At 45.3% G+C, this 22544-nt stretch overlaps 1 protein-coding gene across 3 annotated transcripts in view; it reads left to right on the top strand.

The window, feature by feature from the left end:
• The window catches only part of adam19b (ADAM metallopeptidase domain 19b), a 49714-nt gene extending 27822 nt beyond the window's left edge, over nt 1–21892 (top strand). For 2 of the 3 annotated variants that reach the window (XM_036970142.2, XM_036970141.2), the window contains exons 4-22: nt 5139–5217; nt 5405–5481; nt 6665–6872; nt 7159–7224; nt 8245–8316; nt 11799–11965; nt 12093–12177; nt 12368–12507; nt 12820–12997; nt 14105–14194; nt 15633–15828; nt 16164–16272; nt 16415–16628; nt 16994–17071; nt 18721–18829; nt 19023–19161; nt 19315–19456; nt 19613–20481; nt 20689–21892. In XM_036970142.2, coding sequence (XP_036826037.2) covers nt 5139–5217; nt 5405–5481; nt 6665–6872; nt 7159–7224; nt 8245–8316; nt 11799–11965; nt 12093–12177; nt 12368–12507; nt 12820–12997; nt 14105–14194; nt 15633–15828; nt 16164–16272; nt 16415–16628; nt 16994–17071; nt 18721–18829; nt 19023–19161; nt 19315–19456; nt 19613–20481; nt 20689–20749 — 3079 coding nt within the window. In that variant the 3' untranslated portion in view covers nt 20750–21892. Of the gene's footprint in view, nt 1–5138; nt 5218–5404; nt 5482–6664; nt 6873–7158; nt 7225–7357; nt 7681–8244; nt 8317–11798; nt 11966–12092; nt 12178–12367; nt 12508–12819; nt 12998–14104; nt 14195–15632; nt 15829–16163; nt 16273–16414; nt 16629–16993; nt 17072–18720; nt 18830–19022; nt 19162–19314; nt 19457–19612; nt 20482–20688 lie in introns of those variants that run through there. The other variant, XM_036970144.2, reaches the window with a different exon arrangement.
• Nucleotides 21893–22544: the final 652 nt, after the last annotated feature.

Below are 22544 nucleotides of genomic sequence, written 5' to 3'. Positions count from 1 at the left end.
TTCTTTATTTATATGTTGGTGTGGTTCCCAATCAGAGGCAGCTGTCTATTGTTGTCTCTGATTGGGGATCATATACAGGTATAAGTTGTCCTTTTTCGTTTGTGTTTTGTGGGTAGTTGTTTTCTGTGTAGTGTCTGCACCTAACAGAACTCTTTCGTTTGTGTTTTGTGGGTAGTTGTTTTCTGTGTAGTGTCTGCACCTGACAGAACTCTTTCGTTTGGGTTTTGTGGGTAGTTGTTTTCTGTGTAGTGTCTGCACCTGACAGAACTCTTTCGTTTGTGTTTTGTGGGTAGTTGTTTTCTGTGTAGTGTCTGCACCTGACAGAACTCTTTCGTTTGGGTCAACTTTGTTATTTTGTTGCGGTGTTCAGGTTTAATAAAAATCATGAACGCCTCCCACGCTGCACCTTGGTCTCCTTCTTCATCCGACGACAGCCGTTTACAAGTCTACCATTTTTAAGAGTGGTTAAAACATGTTAATAACGTACCTTTGAGTACATAGAAAAATATTTGATACACCTCAACTGGTATGACATCCAGCCCTGGAGTTTCCCCGGACTTGAAGGCTTTAATTGAATCTAGAAGTAATTTCAGTTAGAGGAAATGGAGGAGACTGAAATGAAAGTACTTTGCTTCCTCTTTCAAAATATAGTTTTGTAAATCATGGATAACACATTTCTATACATTATTTTTGTTAGAATTTCTATGTTGAAGATAAAACAATAATTTGGTGCATTTATACCCATATTCCATCCAGTTTGCTTTATTCTTTACAATATATTACACTTACACTCTTAAAATTAGTCCCTCCATTTCTTTCAGCTTTCCTCTAACTTATTCTGTGCCTCAATGTTAGTTTTTATTGCTATCTATCTGTACTGTTAGTTCCTCTATTTCCTTTTTTAAGATGAACTCTTTTGCCCTAAATAGTTTTGGTTTAAAGATGATATAGATTTGATGATATAGATTTGATTATATAGATTTGAGGCGGGGGGGCGGTAGCCTAGTGGTTAGAGCGTTGGACTAGTAACCGAAAGGTTGCAAGTTCAAATCCCCAAGCTGACAAGGTTCAAATCTGTCATTCTGCCCCAGAACAGGCAATTAACCCACTAGGCCGTCATTGAAAATAAGAATTTGTTCTTAACTGACTTGCCTAGTTAAATAAAAATATAAAATATTGTTGCTTGTTGCAGTTGATCGTTGCTGATGGCTCTGTGTTTGAAACTAGCCCTCAGGAGAAACTACCATCTGACCAAGATGGGTAGAGGTATAGAACAGAGAGATGGGTAGAGGTATAGAAAATATGGATGGACAGAGAGATGGGTAGAGGTATAGAAAATATGGATGGACAGAGAGATGGGTGGAGGTATAGAAAATATGGATGGACAGAGAGATGGGTAGAGGTATAGAAAATATGGATGGACAGAGAGATGGGTAGAGGTATAGAACAGATGAATGGACTGAGAGATGGGTAGAGGTATAGAAAATATGGATGGGGGTATAGAAGATATGGATGGATGGATGGATAGAGATATGGATGGATGGATGGATAGAGATATGGATGGAGGTATAGAAGAGATGGATGGATGGATGGATAGAGATATGGACTGAGGTATAGAAGATATGGATGGATGGATGGATAGAGATATGGATGGAGGTATAGAAGATATGGATGGATGGATGGATAGAGATATGGATGGAGGTATAGAAGATATGTATGGATGGATGGATAGAGAAATAGGTGGAGGTATAGAAGAGATGGATAGAGAGATGGGTGGAGGTATAGAAGAGATGGGTGGAGGTATAGAAGAGATGGGTGGAGGTATAGAAAAGATGGATGGATAGAGAGATGGGTAGAGGTATAGAAAATATGGATGGACAGAGAGATGGGTGGAGGTATAGAAAATATGGATGGACAGAGGTATATGGATGGGTAGAGGTATAGAAAATATGGATGGGTAGAGGTATAGAAAATATGGATGGACAGAGAGATGGGTGGAGGTATAGAACAGATGAATGGACAGAGAGATGGGTAGAGGTATAGAAAATATGGATGGACAGAGAGATGGGTAGAGGTATAGAAAATATGGATGGACAGAGAGATGGGTGGAGGTATAGAAAATATGGATGGACAGAGAGATGGGTGGAGGTATAGAAAATATGGATGGACAGAGAGATGGGTAGAGGTATAGAACAGATGAATGGACAGAGAGATGGGTAGAGGTATAGAAAATATGGATGGACAGAGAGATGGGTAGAGGTATAGAAAATATGGATGGACAGAGAGATGGGTAGAGGTATAGAAAATATGGATGGACAGAGAGATGGGTAGAGGTATAGAAAATATGGATGGAGGTATAGAAGATATGGATGGATGGATGGCTAGAGATATGGATGGAGGTATAGAAGATATGGATGGATGGATGGATGGCTAGAGATATGGATGGAGGTATAGAAGATATGGATGGATGGATGGATAGAGATATGGATGGAGGTATAGAAGATATGGATGGATGGATGGATAGAGATATGGATGGAGGTATAGAAGATATGGATGGATGGATGGATAGAGATATGGATGGAGGTATAGAAGATATGGATGGAGAGCTGGGCGGAGGAATAGAAGATATGGATGGATAGAGAGATGGATGGATAGAGAGATGGATGGATAGAGAGATGGGTGGAGGTATAGATAATCTTGAGTTTGTTCTAGCTATTCGTGTGAGCCCTCAGCCAAACCCAGTGATGAAGAAATATGTCTCCCAAGTGTGTGTGTGTGTGTGTGTGTGTGTTCGGCATGGTCCAACTGCATTCCTTAGTTTGATGGATCTGAGAGAGAGAGGGAGGGAGAGAGAGAGAGGGAGAGAGAGAGTGAGGGGTAGAGAAAGAGAGAGACCTATAACAGCTGGTAGTGTGGTTTAGTATTTGAATGAAAACAGGAAGAGTGGATTGAGACAGACTTGGAACCAATCAGAGCAAAAAAATAAACATCTGCACAAGACCCTGAATGTTTGTTGGTCTGTCTATAGAGCATCTGTGTGTGTTTGACCAGTCTATCACATACTCCTAACTATGAGTTCACCCAGGTGTGACACTCCAAATTAAGCATGTACCCATTCAGTAAGGATGTTAGAAAAGTCCAGAAGAGTTGACTGAAAGCCCTGTCATAGTGTCGTTGGACAAACAAACAGTCACTCTATATATGTAGACATAGTTATAATCCAAATGTCTGGGAGGGAAAAATAGCTTTTCTGACCGGACAGAAAGGTTTGGGATTGTATATGTTGTAGATAGGATTGTTTCTTTAATAGGGTTGAGTCTGGGTTGCTCTTTATTTCTGTCTCTCTGTGTATATCTATCTCTGTCTCTCTCTGTGTATCTCTCTATATATCTGTCTCTCTGTGTATATATATCTCTGTCTCTCTCTGTGTATCTCTCCCTATATCTGTCTCTCTCTGTGTATATCTATCTCTGTCTCTCTCTGTGTATATCTATCTCTGTCTCTCTCTGTGTATATCTATCTCTGTCTCTCTCTGTGTATATCTATCTCTGTCTCTCTCTGTGTATATCTATCTCTGTCTCTCTCTGTGTATATCTATCTCTGTCTCTCTCTGTGTATATCTATCTCTGTCTCTCTGTGTCTATATCAATTAATTCAATTCAAAGGGCTTTATCTCTTTCTCTCTGTGTATCTCTCTTTATATCTGTCTCTCTCTGTATCGCTCTGTATCTCTCTCTATCTGTGTATCTCTCTGTATTTCTATATCTCTCTGTGTCTGTATCTCTCTGTATCTCTATCTCTCTATGTATCTCTCTGTGTATCAATTCAATTCAAGGGGCTTTATTGGCATGGGAAACATATGTTAACATTGCTAAAGCAAGTGAGGTAGTGAAGTTCCAAAATAATTAAGAAATTACAAATGTTATATTATGTATATATACAGTGTTGTAATGATGTACAAATGGTTAAAGTACAAAAGGGAAAATAAATAAGCATAAATATGGAGCATATGGGTTATATTTACATTATATTTTGTATCTCTTTCTATCTGTATCTCTCTCTATATCTCTCTGTATCTCTGTGTATCTGTATCTCTTTGTATCTGTATCTCTGTGTATCTGTATCTCTCTGTGTATCTCTCTGTATCTGTATCTCTTTGTATCTGTATCTCTCTGTGTATCTCTCTGTATCTGTATCTCTCTGTGCATCTCTCTGTATCTCTCTGTGAATCTCTCTGTATCTGTATCTCTCTGTATCTCTCTGTGAATCTCTCTGTATCTGTATCTCTCTGTATCTGTATCTCTTTGTGTATCTCTCTGTGTCTGTATCACTCTGTATCTGTATCTCTCTGTATCTCTTTGTGTATCTCTCTATATCTGTATCTCTTTGTGTATCTCTCTGTATCTGTATATCTCTGTGTATCTCTCTGTATCTGTATCTCTCTGTGTATCTCTCTGTATCTGTATCTCTCTGTGTCTGTATATCTCTGTGTATCTCTCTGTGTATCTCTCTGTGTATCTCTTTGTATCTGTATCTCTCTGTGAATCTCTCTGTATCTGTATCTCTCTGTGTATCTCTCTGTATCTGTATCTCTCTGTATATCTCTCTGTATCTGTATCTCTCTGTGTATCTCTCTGTGTATCTCTTTGTATCTGTATCTCTCTGTGAATCTCTCTGTATCTGTATCTCTCTGTGTATCTCTCTGTATCTGTATCTCTCTGTGTCTGTATATCTCTGTGTATCTCTCTGTGTATCTCTTTGTATCTGTATCTCTCTGTATCTGTATCTCTCTGTATCTGTATCTCTCTGTGTATTTCTCTGTAATGCTTTGAGGCACTCTCTTTCCCTTTGTAACTCAGAATGTCACAATTAATGTTTCATGAGCTGTGTGCCCCTGGAGAGGAACACAGTACTTCTCTCTCTCTCTCTCTCTTCTTTTCTCACTTTTCATCGCTCACTCGCATTCTCTCTCTTCCTCGCTCACTCACTCTATCACACTCCTGTCATGTTCTCATTCCCTTTCCGTTTCTCTGTTCTCTCTTTTCTCCCTTTGTTTTATGGTGACAGTGTATTCTATTCACCAGCACTGTTTTCAGTGGGGTAATGTTCTCTCTCTCTCCCATTTCCATATGTTCCAGGCAGTTATTGGCCCCAGGATATCAGGAGATATGGTACAGTCCCAGTGGTTCCCGCCAGACCTCCAATCCACCCAGCACTGTGAGTTCTAAAGCATCTCACAATAGGGGGGTAACCATGTAACCAGCCTATTTCTGATTTGTGGATGTCAAATGGCATAAGAGTTGGCTGAATCAGAGACAGACTAACCAAGCTCTTAAATCTTAGGTGACATCATCGGAAAAAGAAAATTGCATGATGTGAGTTTAACTCTCCTCTCGTGTTGCAGGGCCACTGTTTCTACCATGGTGACGTCCGTGGTGTGGAGGGGTCAAGTGCAGCACTCAGCACCTGCTCAGGTCTCAGGTAAGAGTTACTACATGTAACATTTCTGGTGAAAGTGGTGATCACTAACGGCATTGAATAAGACATGCCTCCTAAATATTAATACATTTTATTTGAATGATAATTCAGACATATATTTGTCACACGGTCATTCTCAAACCAACACAATAGGAGAGACGGTCAAAAGATGGTTTATTTGTTGGCCATGCACTGACTGTTGAGATATGCAGGCCAGTGTGTTTCTAGGTCATTTGGGTTCCATGTTAAGTTATTGAAGCTCCAGCAGCATCAGGGATGGAGTTTAGAGGTTGGGATCCAGCCGTGCTGTTGTTTCCTTTCTGGGTTCACAGAGGAGGCTGTTATAGGATAATAACAGACACATACATTGACAGAACATCTGCAGGAGGAGGAGTGCTCTCACACACACACACACACACACACACACACACACACACACAGACACACACACACACACACACAGACACAGACACACACACACACACACACACACACACACAAATACACACACACAAATACACACACACACACACACACAAATACACACACACAGAAATACACACACACACACACACACACAAATACACACACACACAAATACACACACAAATTCACACACATACACACACAGACACAAATACACACACACACACACACACACACACACACACAAATACACACACAGCCCCACATCTGCAGGAAAGGAATGAATGAATACATCTCCCTGCTATGTCCCCTAGACAGAACTCAGTATAGAGCCCAGAGCGCACACACACACACACACACACACACACAGACACACACACACACACACACACACACACAGGGCTGTAGAGAGCATCTGGAGAAGGGTGCTATTTGCTGGGTGTCTCCCTGATCCAATCCCCACTTAGTCAGAATGTGATATGTGCTGGGTGTCTCCCAGATCCAATACCCATCTGGTATCAGGATTTATATACACAGTTCAACATACAGTTCAGCCAGGATTTAGTTGTCTCAGACCTGACATGTAAATCCCAGCTGTTTCTAGTTTTAGATTCTGCCATATCTAACTTCTCTCAATAGTTATTTGATGGATTCTCTCTTAAACTAGAGACTGAAAAACCAATACGTTTTCCCCAGCTATAATAGTTTTAGTTTGTTTTCTAGCCTGGAACTGTTGTGATTCAGATCTCTGTTTCCCTAGGGGACTGATTACGGTCAACACCAGCGTCAGCTACCTGATAGAACCCCTGCCCGCTGTCACCATGGATACACAGCCTCCTCACGCTGTGTTCCGAGCCAAGAACCTTCGTCTGCCTAACGGAACTTGCGGGAATCACCATAGCAACCAGGGCCAGGGGGAGGGTCTGGGTGACCTCATCCGGGGAATGATGACGGCGCGGGGCGGAAGGGTGAGTGGAGGAGGGATAATTAGACCGGTATCTGATATGAGAACAACCACTATATTCTCCAGTGAATAGAGGGCTGCTTTGTATCAATGAAATATCCAAGAAATGTTAGGCATTTTAAGACTGATGAAAAATAGAGGCAAAACATACTGTGAGTTGATAATAAACCATTATGGAGGGGGGGGGGGGGGGGTATATGTGTGTGTTACACGCTCATACAAGTAATAATGCAAGTAATAATGCACTGTAATAGTTGGCTGTAAAGTTCTCTAATATGTCCTTTCTCCAGGAGCGGAGAGACGTGGGCCAGAGTATGAAGTATGTAGAGCTGCTGCTGGTAGCTGACCATGCTGAGGTAAGAGGCCAGAGTATGAAGTATGTAGAGATGCTGCTGGTAGCTGACCATACTGAGGTAAGAGGCCAGAGTATGAAGTATGTAGAGATGCTGCTGGTAGCTGACCATGCTGAGGTAAGAGGCCAGAGTATGAAGTATGTAGAGATGCTGCTGGTAGCTGACCATGCTGAGGTAAGAGGCCAGAGTATGAAGTATGTAGAGATGCTGCTGGTAGCTGACCATGCTGAGGTAAGAGGCCAGAGTATGAAGTATGTAGAGATGCTGCTGGTAGCTGACCATGCTGAGGTAAGAGGCCAGAGTATGAAGTATGTAGAGATGCTGCTGGTAGCTGACCATGCTGAGGTAAGAGGCCAGAGTATGAAGTATGTAGAGATGCTACTGGTAGCTGACCATGCTGAGGTAAGAGGCCAGAGTATGAAGTATGTAGAGATGCTGCTGGTAGCTGACCATGCTGAGGTAAGAGGCCAGGCACCTTAGTCATTTTTACATGGCCATTTATTCCAGTTAGTCAGTTGAGAGGGTGGAAAGGATGCATGAACTCCATCCCCTCTTCTGACCTGTGACTCATACTCCAAGGAAAGACTGAACTAGAGACACTCCATCTCTCTGTTACATCCCCCCATCCCTTCATCTCTCTATCGTCACATCTCATCCACATCCTCCCCACTTCCCCCTAATGAGACCTAACAGGGTCTGTTCTATTGAGACCAAACAGGGTCTGTTCTAATGAGACCTAACAGGGTCTGTTCTAATGAGACCTAACAGGGTCTGTTCTAATATCCTTTATTGCTATCTAACATGTCTGATTGGTTGAGGTCATCCTGCTGTCCTTACTCTTCTGGGTGAAATTCTTCAAGCATGGCTCTAACTGTGTGTGTGTGTGTGTGTGTGTGTGTGTGTGTGTGTGTGTGTGTGTGTGTGTGTGTGTGTGTGTGTGTGTGTGTGTGTGTGTGTGTGTGTGTGTGTGTGTGTGTGTGTGTGTGTGTGTGTGTGTGTGTGTGTGTGTGTGTGTGTGTGTAGTTTCAGAAGCACGGCGCGGACTTAAATAGGACGAAGACGAAACTGCTGGAGGCAGCTAACTACGTAGACAAGGTAAGAAAACCACACAAATTAATGCTGTGGTTCATTTGGGAGATTGTGGGACCCTAGTTGAATATTCTTGGTTTATTGAACCTTTTATTTAACTAGGCATCTAGTTTGGGGTGCGGTGGGGGGTATAAGACAGTAACCTAAACAATATAATACTGACAAAAGGCACATACCACAGCATACTACAGGTGGTGGAGAGACCTACACTTTTGTGGGGGAGAAGGACTGCGAGAAGGCCAGTTCTGGTGACTTTTCATAACAACATTCTACTGCAAACTGAATGAAAATATAATTTCCCCCTCCAGAAATGAGCCCAATAACATATAGGTCCATATGATCAGGCAGGTTAGATCACACACTTTAAAGTGTAAACATAAGGCTATAATGTTGCTAGTTAGAAACATATTGATGACTTGATTGTCCCCCGCCCCCCCCCCACCCCCCCCCCCCCAAAAAACTGTTCCATTGGCACTCAGTCAACCAAGGATCCTGTACTGTGAATATAATGTAGGCCTAGTTACACTGGCCCGTGTTACATTTAGCCCCAGTCTTCCCTATGCATTCAACGCCATTGGCGAGCGCTAACTCGCATGGAACAATACCACTGCTAAACACCACTGCTAAACACCACTGCTAAACACCACTGCTAAACACCACTGCTAAACACCACTGCTAAACACCACGGCTAAACACCACTGCTAAACACCACTGCTAAACACCACTGCTAAACACCACTGCTAAACACCACTGCTAAACACCACTGCTAAACACCACGGCTAAACACCACGGCTAAACACCACTGCTAAACACCACTGCTAAACACCACTGCTAAACACCACTGCTAAACACCACGGCTAAACACCACTGCTAAACACCACTGCTAAACACCACTGCTAAACACCACTGCTAAACACCACTGCTAAACACCACTGCTAAACACCACTGCTAAACACCACGGCTAAACACCACTGCTAAACACCACTGCTAAACACCACTGCTAAACACCACTGCTAAACACCACTGCTAAACACCACTGCTGTACACTCTGGTTCTAAAATGGTGCAGTTAAGGCCTACTCATTTCTTGGATTTGAGAATCAGCCTGTTAACTCTAGAAAGCTCCGTTATCCTCCACTTTTAACAGTGGCCATCAAATGATTTCAAATATGTATTTTCCTCTGGACTGCATTAAGAATGTTGTACAATGACTGAGCAGGCATCTCTCTCTCCCTTTCTCTTGAGATTTGAATGCGCCTCAAGAGCAATATTCTTTTCTCTCATAGAATGCGACAGGTTGAACAATTGAATAGGTCAACTATTCTACTATGGAGTTGTCTGATTTTGCTGTTGTTTACTCGTGTTGTTGGCTGTGGAAAATTAAATGGGGACAACAACATTTCATTGGATAATTTAAAAAAACCAAAGGTACCGGACCTCAGCTCCGTCTGGCTCTCATTTGGATCGTAGGTGCTGGGTCTCGTACCCATCACTGCCTGGTAGAACTAAGAACAGTTATAGCCCTTGGTTCACTCCAGACCTGTCTGCCCTTGACCAGCACAAAAACATCCTGTGGCGTTCTGCATTAGCATCGAATAGCCCTGGCGATATGCAACTTTTCAGAGAAGTCAGGAACCAATATACTCAGTCAGTTAGGAAAGCAAGGACTAGCTTTTTCAAACAGAAATTTGCATCCTTTAGCAATAATTGCAAAACGTTTTGGGACACTGTAAAGTCCATGGAGAATAATAGCACCTGCTCCCAGCTGCCCACTGCACTGAGGCTAGGAAACACTGTCACCACATATAAATCTATGATAATCGGGAATTTCAATAAGCAACAGCTATACACTCCGCAGCAACTTGCACCCCCTCACCCAAATCCAGATAGCAGATGTTCTGAAAGAGCTGCAAAATCTGGACCCCTACAAATCAGCCGGGCTAGACAATCTGGACCCCTACAAAGCTGGGCTAGACAATCTGGACCCCTACAAATCAGCTGGGCCCTCTCTTTCAAAAATTATCTGCCGCAATCGTTGCAACCCCTATTACTAGCCTGTTCAACCTCTCTTTCGTATCACCTGAGATCCCTAAAGATTGGAAAGCTGCCGCGGTCATCCCCCTCTTCAAAGGGGGAGGCACTCTAGACCCAAACTGTTATAGACAGTCCTACAGTCCTATCCTACCCTGCCTTTCTAAAGTCTACGAAAGCCAAGTTAACAAACAGATCCCGACCATTTCGAATCCCACCGTACCTTCTCCGCTATGCAATCTGGTACCTCTCAGATAGAGTTCAGTGTGTCAAATCGGAGGGCCTGTTGTCCGGACCTCTGTCAGTCTCTATGGGGGTGCCACAGGGTTCAATTCTCGGGCCGACTCTTTTCTCTGTATATATCAATGATGTCGCTCTTGCTGCTGGTGATTCTCTGATCCACCTCTACGCAGATGACACCATTCTGTCCCTTCTTTGGACACTGTGTTAACAAACCTCCAAATGAGCTTCAATGCCATACAACTCTCCTTCCGTGGCCTCCAACTGCTCTTAAATGCTAGTAAAACTAAATGCATGCTCTTTAACCAATCGCTGCCCGCACCCACCCGCCCGTCTAGCATCCTATTCTGGACGGTTCTGACTTAGAATATGTGGACAACTACAAATACCTAGGTGTCTGGTTAGACTGTAAACTCTCCTTCCAAACTCACATTAAGCATCTCCAATCCAACATTAAATCTAGAATCGGCTTCCTTTTTCGCAACAAAGCTTCCTTCGCTCATGCTGCCAAAAATACCCTGGTATGCCAAACCCACTGGCTCCAGGTCATCTTTAAGTCTTTGCTAGGTAAAGCCCCGCCTTATCTCAGCTCACTGGTCACCATAGCAACACCCACCCGTAGCACACGCTCCAGCAGGTATATTTCACTGGTCGTCCCCAAAGCCAACACTTCCTTTGACTACCTTTTCTTCCAGTTCTCTGCTGCCAATGGCTGGAACGTATTGTAAAAATCACTGAAGCTGGAGACTTATATCTCCCTCAATAACTTTAAACATCAGCTGTCAGAGCAGCTTACCGAGCACTGCACCTGTACACAGCCCATCTGTAAATAGCCCACCCAACTACCTCATCCCCATATTGTTATTTTTTTTGCTCTTTTGCACCCCAGTATCTCTACTTGCACATCATCATCTGCACATCTATCACTCTAGTGTTATTGCTAAATTGTCATTATTTTGCCACCATGGCCTTTTTATTGCCTTAACTCCCTAATCTTACTACATTTGCACACACTGTATATAGATTTTTCTCTTGTGTCATTGACTGTGTGTTTGTTTATGTGTAACTCTGTGTTGTTTTTGTCGCACTGCTTTTCTTTATCTTGGTAAATGAGAACTTGTTCTCAACTTGCCTACCTGGTTAATTAAAGTTTAAATAAAACATGTTGGTCAAATTGTGTGTGTGTGTGTGTGTGTGTGTGTGTGTGTGTTTTTGCAGTACTACAAGTCTCTAAGTATTCGTGTGGCAGTGATCGGTCTGGAGGTGTGGTCTGATCAGGACAGGATCAGTGTGTCTGGTAACCCCTACAGTACCCTGGGAGCGTTCCTGGCTTGGAGACGCAAACAGCTACACACACTACCTAACGACAACGCTCAACTCATCACGTTAGTGTGACACACACTCCTTACTGTACTCTAGATCTCTTTAATCCATCCATCCTCAATCCAGCTCTCTTTCCTTCCATTAAAACCATTCAGTGGAACTACACAGCTGTGTTTTTTGTTCCCCCAGGGGCGTGGCGTTTCAGGGCACCACCATTGGGCTGGCCCCTCTCAGAGCCATGTGCTCAGAGTACCAGTCAGGGGGAATCAACTCAGTAAGACTACAACAGAACTCTGTCGTTTGAGATTTGACTATAGCCAATAGCAGCCCAGTAAAGCTTTCTCTAAAGTTGTCATGAAGTTGTGATGTATTTGTAATAGCACACATAGATCTAGAACCAAGCTAACATGAGATGTATGTCCTTTTGACTTTCAATACGGGAATCCACCTCTACCCCCCTACAGGACCACTCTGACAGTGCTGTGGGCGTGGCAGCGACCATGGCCCACGAGATGGGGCATAACTTTGGCATGAGCCATGACAGCCCTGGGTGCTGCCAGGCCAAGGCTGATGATGGAGGCTGCATCATGGCTGCTGCCACTGGGTGAGAGAATCTATCTATGTTGAAAATATCTTTCTTATTAAAGAGATTTTATCTTAATGAGAATAAACCTGTATGAATAAAGGTTAAATAATGATATAATGATTGATCCTGCTTTGTAAAAGACATTCCCGGGACACATTCAGCTGAGCAAAATGTAGTGGATTATTAATGTCTGTATAGAAATATATAACTTAGAACAGAATTTCCTCTCTGACACGTAGAGTAGAAGGAATAATGTAAAGTCTAGTGATGGCATTTCTATCTGCGATGCGTTGCACCTTACCGAATACACCCCTGGTATGTGTGTCACAGCCACCCGTTCCCGCGTGTATTTAATGGCTGTAACCATCGGGAGCTGAGCAGGTACCTGAGCTCCGGAGGGGGAAAGTGTTTGTTCAACCTCCCCAACACCAGAGCCATGTACGGGGGACAGCGCTGTGGGAATGGGTACCTGGAGGATGGAGAGGAGTGTGACTGTGGAGACGAGAAGGTGAGGGGGGGGGGGAAGTGTGCGTGTGTGTGTGTCAGTGATGGTCAGTGCCGCCATTGACATTGCCTTACTTCTATTACAGAATGTTAAATGACTGTCATTCATATTTTATTCACCCTGTTTAATATAACATTGGGGACTACTACATGATATTCACATTTTCCCTAAATCAGTCATGAGGTTGCTAAAACCTAGCCTTTGAATGAAAGTTTACACTTAGGTCGAGAGAAAGACAATGAGATGACAGACAGTGACACATTCAATACTGCCTTGCACACTCTTAACTGCATGTAGTTTATGGTGTAATCCTTAGTCCAACAGTTGCAAATGAGAGTTTCTATTTGACAAATTCAGGTATTTTTTAGTTCCGTTTCGTTTGCTTCCGTTTAAGAAACATTTGTCAACAGAATCTGCGGAATGAACACAACAGTGATCAGCATAAAAACAGTTCACTTTCATAGCAGCCATGCTGTATTCCTTCTCGCCTCTATGCACTCTCCTCCTCTCACCGTTTCCCTTTGTTCGTGGACTTCAATGAACAGCACATCAGCTCTATGTGACCAGACAAAACAACCTTTCCAAGCCAAACCATGTCATAACCACTACACACAGCCTACATCGTTGTCCCCATATTAGCTAAAGTAACATCCTAGTCAACATAGCTCATATAACTAATTCATTGGTAAACCGGCTACAATCATGCAGTAACGTTACAGTGTACAGTCAGTAAGCAGTTACATCTGTGGGCCACAGTGGCAATAAAGGAATAAAACCAAAAGCTTACCTTGAATTGGAAGAGTTCCAGTGTTGTGTTGGATAGTCATAGCCAGCTTGCTAACATAGCATCCCTCTGTTTGAGTAACTAAACTAGCCAGCTGCATTTTCTAGCTAAATAAGTGAATAAATGAATAAGTGTGTTTTAATCAATTATTTGGTGATGTGAATATATTTAATATAGTTTTATCTAAAAACTGCAACTTTTTCAGTGTTTTACAATTTATTTATTTTTTATATTCACTGAGGAGGATGGTCCTCCCCTTCCTCATCTGAAGAGCCTCCACTGGTGTGTGTGTGTGTGTATACTGATTATTCATCCTCTCTCTGCAGGAGTGTTCCAGTCCCTGCTGTAATGCCAACAATTGTACTCTCAAGGCTGGAGCAGAATGTGCCCACGGAGTCTGCTGTCACAACTGTATGGTACTGTACACTGTCCTCTCTTTCTATCTTTCTCTCTCTCTCTCTTTCTATCTTTCTCTCGCTCTCTTTCTATCTTTCTATCGCTCTCTTTCTATCTTTCTCTTGCTCTCTTTCTATCTTTCTCTCTTTCTGGTTGTCGTCTCTCTCTTTCTGGTTGTCCTTTCTCTCTCTCTTTCTATTTCTCTCTCTCTCTCTCTCTTTCTATCTTTCTCTCGGTCTCTTTCTATCTTTCTCTCTTTCTGGTTGTCCTTTCTCTCTCTCTCTTTCTATTTCTCTCTCTCTTTCTATCTTTCTCTCGCTCTCTTTCTATCTTTCTCTCTTTCTGGTTGTCCTTTCTCTCTCTCTCTCTTTCTATTTCTCTCTCTCTCTCTCTTTCTATCTTTCTCTCGCTCTCTTTCTATCTTTCTCTCTTTCTGGTTGTCCTTTCTCTCTCGCTCTCTTTCTATTTCTCTCTCTCGCTCTCTTTCTATCTTTCTCTCTTTCTGGTTGTCGTCTCTCTCTTTCTGGTTGTCCTTTCTCTCTCTCTCTCTTTCTATTTCTTTCTCTCGCTCTCTTTCTATCTTTCTCTCGCTCTCTTTATATCTTTCTCTCTTTCTGGTTGTCCTTTCTCTCTCTCTCTCTTTCTATTTCTCTCTTGCTCTCTCTCTTTCTATCTTTCTCTCGCTCTCTTTCTATCTTTATTTCTGGTTGTCCTTTCTCTCTCGCTCTCTTTCTATTTCTCTCTCTCGCTCTCTTTCTATCTTTCTCTCTTTCTGGTTGTCGTCTCTCTCTTTCTGCTTGTCCTTTCTCTCTCTCTCTTTCTATTTCTCTCTCTCTCTCTAGCTTTCTGGTTGTCCGCTCTCTCTCTCTTTCCCCCCTCTCTCTCTCTCTTTCCCCCACCCTCTCCCTCTCTTTCCCCCACCCTCTCTCTCTCTCTTTCCCCCACCCTCTCCCTCTCTTTCCCCCACCCTCTCCCTCTCTTTCCCCTACCCTCTCCCTCTCTTTCCCCACCCTCTCTCTCTTTATCTCTCTCTCTCTCTCCCTCTCTCTCTTTATCTCTCTCTCTCTCCCTCTCTTTCCCCCACCCTCTCCCTCTCTTTCCCCCACCCTCTCTCTCTCTCTTTCCCCCACCCTCTCCCTCTCTTTCCTCCACCCTCTCCCTCTCTTTCCCCCACCCTCTCCCTCTCTTTCCCCCACCCTCTCCCCTCTTTCCCCCACCCTCTCTCTCTTTATCTCTCTCTCTCTCCCTCTCTCTCTCTAGTTGAAGAGTCGAGGTGTGTTGGATCATTTAATAGTCCCCTTCTCTCCTCTCTCTCTCTCTCCCTCTCTCTCTCTCTCCCCCTCTCTCTCCTTCTCTCTCTTTATCTCTCTCTCTCTCTCTCTCCTTCTCTCTCTCTCCCTCTCTCTCTTTATCTCTCTCTCTCTCCCTCTCTCTCTTTATCTCTCTCTCTCTCTCTAGTTGAAGAGTCCAGGTGTGTTGTGTCGTACTCCAACAGGGTCATGTGACCTACCCGAGTATTGTGATGGGAAGGCGGAGTCTTGTCCTGCTAACTTATACCTGGTGGATGGTACTTCCTGTGATGGGGGGCGGGCCTACTGCTACACCGGCATGTGTCTCACCCTGGAGCAGCAGTGTCAATCACTCTGGGGGCGGGGTTAGTACCTATCAATCTTTCTGGGGCGGAGTTAGTAGGCATGTTATTGCATGCTGTTATAAAGTAATGGATTGCCTTTATAGCACTTTTCAATGTAATGCTCCCCTATTGAAATCCATTGTCTGGTCTGCGGCTTCGACAATATTGCTCACACCTATCTGGGTCCTTGGCTCCAAGGGAGAAGGATTAGGGCTTGTTAATGGACTGGGCTCTGTTCGGTGTTATTTCTGTTTTCACTATCAGAAATCTTCACAGGACAGGCTTTACCTGACCACAGGAACATTTGTGTGCTTGCAGGAGGTCATATAACACTGTGTGTGTTCTGTCCTCTCTAGATGGCCGTCCTGCTCTAGACCTGTGCTTTAAGAAGGTGAACGAGGCAGGAGACACCTTTGGGAACTGTGGCAAAGACCTGTTGGGGAAATACAAAGGATGCAGGGACAGGTGAGGGGACACACAGTCACCACCAAATGTGTGATCCTTTGTATAGAAGTGTCTCTTCCTTCAACTACCATTTAACATTTCTTTCACATCTACTAAACAATCCCTTCATGTCTGAATCCATGTGACCGTTCTGTTGCTTTAGGGATGCTAGATGTGGTAAGATCCAGTGTGTGAGTTCAGCCTCCAAGCCCCTGGAGACTAACGCTGTTCCCATTGACACCACGGTCCGGGTGGGAAGCAAGAAGGTCCTCTGTAGGGGGACACATGTTTACCGACCAGGCCAGGGGGACGAGGAACAGGGGGACACACTGGACCCAGGACTGGTCATGACCGGGACCAAGTGTGGAGAGGACTCGGTGAGGAGGGGAGAGGAGGAGTGGGGGTAGTGTGGGTGGAGGGTGTGGTGTGGTTTGTGTGTGTGTGTGTGTGTGTGTGTGTGTGTGTGTGTGTGTGTGTGTGTGTGTGTGTGTGTGTGTGTGCTTGAGCGCTGTGTATCTTTTAGTCTATGAGCTCTCTGTTGTGGAAGGATGCCATTTACTGGACTATCTACTTATGATAATGACTCTCTCTTTCTCGCTCACTCGCTCTCTTGCTCTCTTATCCCTCTCCTTTCTCTCTCTCTCTCTCACTCTCTCATCCCTGTCTCTCTCTCTCTTTCTCGCTCACTCGCTCTCCCTCGCCCTCTCTCTCATCCCTCTTTCTCTCTCACTCTCTGTAACAGATCTGTTTCGGTGGAGAGTGTCGCAACGCGTCTTTCCTGAGGGCGGATGAGTGCAATGCCAAGTGCCATGGCCATGGGGTATGGGAGGGGCTGGGTGTGTGATAGGGGAAGGGTATGGGAGGGGCTGGGTGTGTGATAGGGGAAGCGTATGGGAGGGGCTGGGTGTGTGATAGGGGAAGGGTATGGGAGGGGCTGGGTGTGTGATAGGGGAAGGGTATGGGAGGGGCTGGGTGTGTGATAGGGGAAGGGTATGGGAGGGGCTGGGTGTGTGATAGGGGAAGGGTATGGGAGGGGCTGGGTGTGTGATAGGGGAAGGGTATGGGAGGGGCTGGGTGTGTGATAGGGGAAGGGTATGGGAGGGGCTGGGTGTGTGATAGGGGAAGGGTATGGGAGGGGCTGGGTGTGTGATAGGGGAAGGGTATGGGAGGGGCTGGGTGTGTGATAGGGGAAGGGTATGGGAGGGGCTGGGTGTGTGATAGGGGAAGGGTATGGGAGGGGCTGGGTGTGTGATAGGGGAAGCGTATGGGAGGGGCTGGGTGTGTGATAGGGGAAGGGTATGGGAGGGGCTGGGTGTGCGATAGGGGAAGGGTATGGGAGGGGCTGGGTGTGCGATAGGGGAAGGGTATGGGAGGGGCTGGGTGTGTGATAGGGGAAGGGTATGGGAGGGGCTGGGTGTGTGATAGGGGAAGCGTATGGGAGGGGCTGGGTGTGTGATAGGGGAAGGGTATGGGAGGGGCTGGGTGTGTGATAGGGGAAGGGTATGGGAGGGGCTGGGTGTGTGATAGGGGAAGCGTATGGGAGGGGCTGGGTGTGTGATAGGGGAAGGGTATGGGAGGGGCTGGGTGTGCGATAGGGGAAGGGTATGGGAGGGGCTGGGTGTGCGATAGGGGAAGGGTATGGGAGGGGCTGGGTGTGTGATAGGGGAAGCGTATGGGAGGGGCTGGGTGTGTGATAGGGGAAGGGTATGGGAGGGGCTGGGTGTGTGATAGGGGAAGCGTATGGGAGGGGCTGGGTGTGTGATAGGGGAAGGGTATGGGAGGGGCTGGGTGTGTGATAGGGGAAGCGTATGGGAGGGGCTGGGTGTGTGATAGGGGAAGGGTATGGGAGGGGCTGGGTGTGTGATAGGGGAAGCGTATGGGAGGGGCTGGGTGTGTGATAGGGGAAGGGTATGGGAGGGGCTGGGTGTGTGATAGGGGAAGGGTATGGGAGGGGCTGGGTGTGTGATAGGGGAAGCGTATGGGAGGGGCTGGGTGTGTGATAGGGGAAGGGTATGGGCGGGGCTGGGTGTGTGATAGGGGAAGGGTATGGGAGGGGCTGGGTGTGTGATAGGGGAAGCGTATGGGAGGGGCTGGGTGTGTGATAGGGGAAGGGTATGGGAGGGGCTGGATGTGTGATAGGGGAAGCGTATGGGAGGGGCTGGGTGTGTGTTAGGGGAAGGGTATGGGAGGGGCTGGGTGCGTGATAGGGGAAGGGTATGGGAGGGGCTGGGTGTGTGATAGGGGAAGGGTATGGGAGGGGCTGGGTGTGTGATAGGGGAAGGGTATGGGAGTGATGTTGGAGGGGTAGGTAGGCGTATGGGCTACTGCAGAATAAGGGAAGGTGCTGGGTCTGAGGTTATGGACTCAAAGGTTTAATACAGCTGTTATAATACAGGTTGTCAGTGTTGAAACCGTCTCTCTCTCTCTCTCTCTCTCTCTCTCTCTCTCTCTCTCTCTCTCTCTCTCTAGCTGTGTAACAACAACCACCACTGCCATTGTGACTCAGGCTGGGCTCCTCCCCTGTGTGACCAGGAGGGGACAGGAGGGAGTGTCGACAGTGGACCTGTCATCAACCACAGTATGTTATCAACCAACCAGTCACTCAAATAATGATTCAGTCAGTCTAATAACTGATTAAATCTAATAACTGATGTGGTGTTGAAAAAGACTACTAGGTTAAACCACATATATTTGATTGTTGGTTTTCAAGTCATATCTTCCAGGTTAATGTTTGATCTGACATTTGTTGTTGATGTTGTTTGTGTTTCTAGGCAGTCTACTTCCTGTCCTGTTGCTCCTCCCCATGGTTATCTTTGTCCTATTGGCTGCTGTGGGACTGTGGTGCTGCTACAACCATAAACTACATAAAAACCTTCCTCTGAAGACCTCAGTCCCACCACCCAAGACAATGTGTGTAGCTCAGTATTTCAGTTGTTTTTACATATTTTGCTGTTTGAATTTATCTTATTTTATTAAAGGAAAATATGCACCTTAGACATTTCACAGTAATCAACATCTCAGATTTAACTTCTAGAATGAAAAACACTGTGTTTGACTCCTTAGTTGCCCAGTCAGTTGGCCAGTCCCTGCTGAAGCCAAACATCTTCAAGCCAACAGTCTTGAAAACTGTCACCTTGACAACAGCCATGCCAACGGCCATGCCAACCCTGCCTTCCTACTGAAGAGACAGGGCTCAGACAGACTGGTGAGGGGATCTGTTCATTCACCTTACACCACAGTACATTCTATGTACAGTAAAGTCAATGCTAAAAATCTTACTCTTGACAGGTAAATATCAAAATAATAATTAAAAAACTGTTCTGACAGTAGTGCTGTGAGTGCTTGTGTTTGTCCGCCACAGAGTCAGCCCAGTCCTCGTCCCAGCCCCTCCACCAGAACCAGGCACGCTATCTTCCGTCCGACTGTGAAACCCCCTCCTATACCTGCTTACGCAGCCCAGCAGAGACAGGCTCAACCCCAGCTCCAGCCTCAACCCCAGCTCCAGTCTCAACCTCAGCTCCAGCCTCAACCCCAGCTCCAGTCTCAACCTCAGCCCCAGTCTCAACCTCAGCCCCAGTCTCAACCTCAGCCCCAGTCTCAATCCCAGCCCCAGTCTCAACCTCAGCCCCAGTCTCAACCTCAGCCCCAGTCTCAACCTCAGCCCCAGTCTCAATCCCAGCCCCAGTCTCAATCCCAGCCCCAGGCTCAACCTCAGCCCCAGTCTCAACCTCAGCCCCAGTCTCAACCTCAGCCCCAGTCTCAACCTCAGCCCCAGTCTCAACCTCAGCCCCAGTCTCAACCTCAGCCCCAGTCTCAACCTCAGCCCCAGCCTCAATCCCAGCCCCAGCCTCAATCCCAGCCCCAGGCTCAACCTCAGCCCCAGTCTCAACCTCAGCCCCTGCCTCAACCCTCCCTCCACCCCAAGCCCCCACCCTCCTTCCAGCCCAAGCCCCAACCCTCCATCCAGCCCAAGCCCCAACCTTCTCTCCAGCCCCTGCCACAGCCCAAGCATAAACCTCCCATCCCCAGCTACCTAGCCCAGCGGAAAGGACCCCTTCCTCCAGCCATCCTGCCCCCCAAGCCCCACTCAACACCTCACACACACAGACCTGACCCCCCCAACAGACCCGCACCCCCCTGCCCGCTCACCAAACCCAAAATACCATCAGTCGTGTTACAGAGAGGAAAGTCCAATCTGGCGCCACCTGGTGGACATAAGAAACCCAGCAGGTAAGAACAGAATATACTGCAGCGCAGAACCTCAAGAACATCACAAAGTGTTTGCTACGCTATGTCCCAAATGGCACCCTTTGTCCTATAAAGTGCACTAGTTTTGACTCATCTGTTCTGTTCTAGGTTCCAAAGCAACAGAAACGTTCATTACAAAAATATCTGTTATTTTCACTCCATTTCATGACGTTCCACTTTCTTTTCTAGATCCCAAAACAACATCTCAGGGAGGAGACGAGGACCAACACTCGACAACGGAGCTCAGTGAGATTACTGAGACATCTAACTGGAAATCTCTTCTCTCTCTGTGAGCTGCGCCTTTTCCCAAGGTTGTCCAAAGAGGAACATCGCCGTCAGCCTTTATGAAGAAAATGACACTGTAGGAAAGCAGAGAGGAGGGCCACGGCTGGACACACAGGGACTCAGTCCAAAATGACACTGTAGGAAAGGAGAGAGGAGGGCCACGGCTGGACACACAGGGACTCAGTCCAAAATGGAACCCTAAAAGTAGTGCACTATATAGGAAATAGGGTTCCGTTTCAGATCTGTCCAGGGATGCCATTACTATAGAATTATACTAATGCTAGCCTGGTAGCCTCTGTTTGCCAGTCTCAGTATTTGTATTTCATTCCAACAACAAAGACAAAGGAGTTGCCTGATGAACAAACATCTCTGGCTACTAGGCTAGCTGCCAGGCTATGTCTTGCCTTACCACTTGAAACCAGGCGTCCTGTATACTTGTAATATTTAAGAATGGACTTTATCGACTGATTTAGTTCTTGTAGATGGTACCTTATACCATGGGTTAACAGTATCATGTGTTGATATGCTGTTTCAGGTCTATTTATTTGCAACGCTTTAAAGCAAAGAGACTAGTGTTTAAAGTGATTGTACTGTTTCTACAAGAGCACGAGTCTTAAGGGAACATCTAATGTTAAGAAAACGCCATGTATTGAATGATGCTTAATGCTTCTAGTATGTGAATAAACAATAGACTGGAATTATAAGGACACAGACATGCATGTTATTATTGCTACATGTGTATGCCTAAGATGAAGGACATCTGAAATGTAGCAATAACTATTTGAAAATGACATTGTTTTCTTATGACTGTTTTCTAAATGTATTTCCTGTATATTGCACTGTTCTTGTTGTGTTGGGTTCTAAATTCAGCTTTTCTGACTGAATGGATATTTGGACACCTGGAAGGTCTTTGTTCCTGTATAACTACAGTATGTTATCTTTTGAAATGTGATGCACAGGACAGCAGAGTCAACACAATTATAGTCAGGCCCATGAAATGAATTTATATCAAATAATCTGGTTTTCCTTGATTGTTGAAATTCACTATGAGACCTATGCAAACAGTGTGCCTTCAGTTTGATTTGAAATAAAGTGTTTAGAAACAGGACTACGTCGTTCAGTTTGATTTTAAATCATTCCGATGTACACTATCTCTACATGTTGCCTTTTCCACTTGATGAGAGACGACGCATAACAAAAATAGAGAAGCAACATGCAACTATCTCTAAGACTACTGAGTCACAGCTCACATAAGGAAATCAGTCAATTTATATAAATAAATTAGGCACTAATTTATGAATTTCACATGACTGGAAAAACAGATATGCATCTCTTGGTCATAGATACCTTTAAAAGAAGGTAGAGGCGTGGATCAGAAAACCAGTCATTATCTAGTGTGACCATTTGCTTCATGCAGCACGACATCTCCTTCACATAGAAGTGATCAGGCTGTTGATTGTAGCCTGTGGAATGTTGTCCCAATGGCTGTTGCTGGATATTGGCGGGAACTGGAACATGCTGTCATACACATCGTTCCAGAGCATTCCAAACATGCTCAATGGGTGACATGTCTGGCAAGTATGCAGGCCATGGAAGAACTGGGACATTTTCAGATTCCAGGAACTGTGTGCAGATCCTTGCGACATGGGGCCGTGTATTATCATACTGAAACATGCGATGATGGCGGATGAATGGCACAACAATGGGCATCAGGATCTCGTCATGGTATCTCTGTGCATTAAAATTGCCATTGATAAAAT

This window comes from Oncorhynchus mykiss, chromosome 25 (assembly GCF_057628025.1).
Source record: "Oncorhynchus mykiss isolate SJ-2025 chromosome 25, ASM5762802v1, whole genome shotgun sequence".
NCBI lineage: Eukaryota > Metazoa > Chordata > Actinopteri > Salmoniformes > Salmonidae > Oncorhynchus > Oncorhynchus mykiss.
This window is presented reverse-complemented; position numbering and strand designations above follow the sequence as displayed.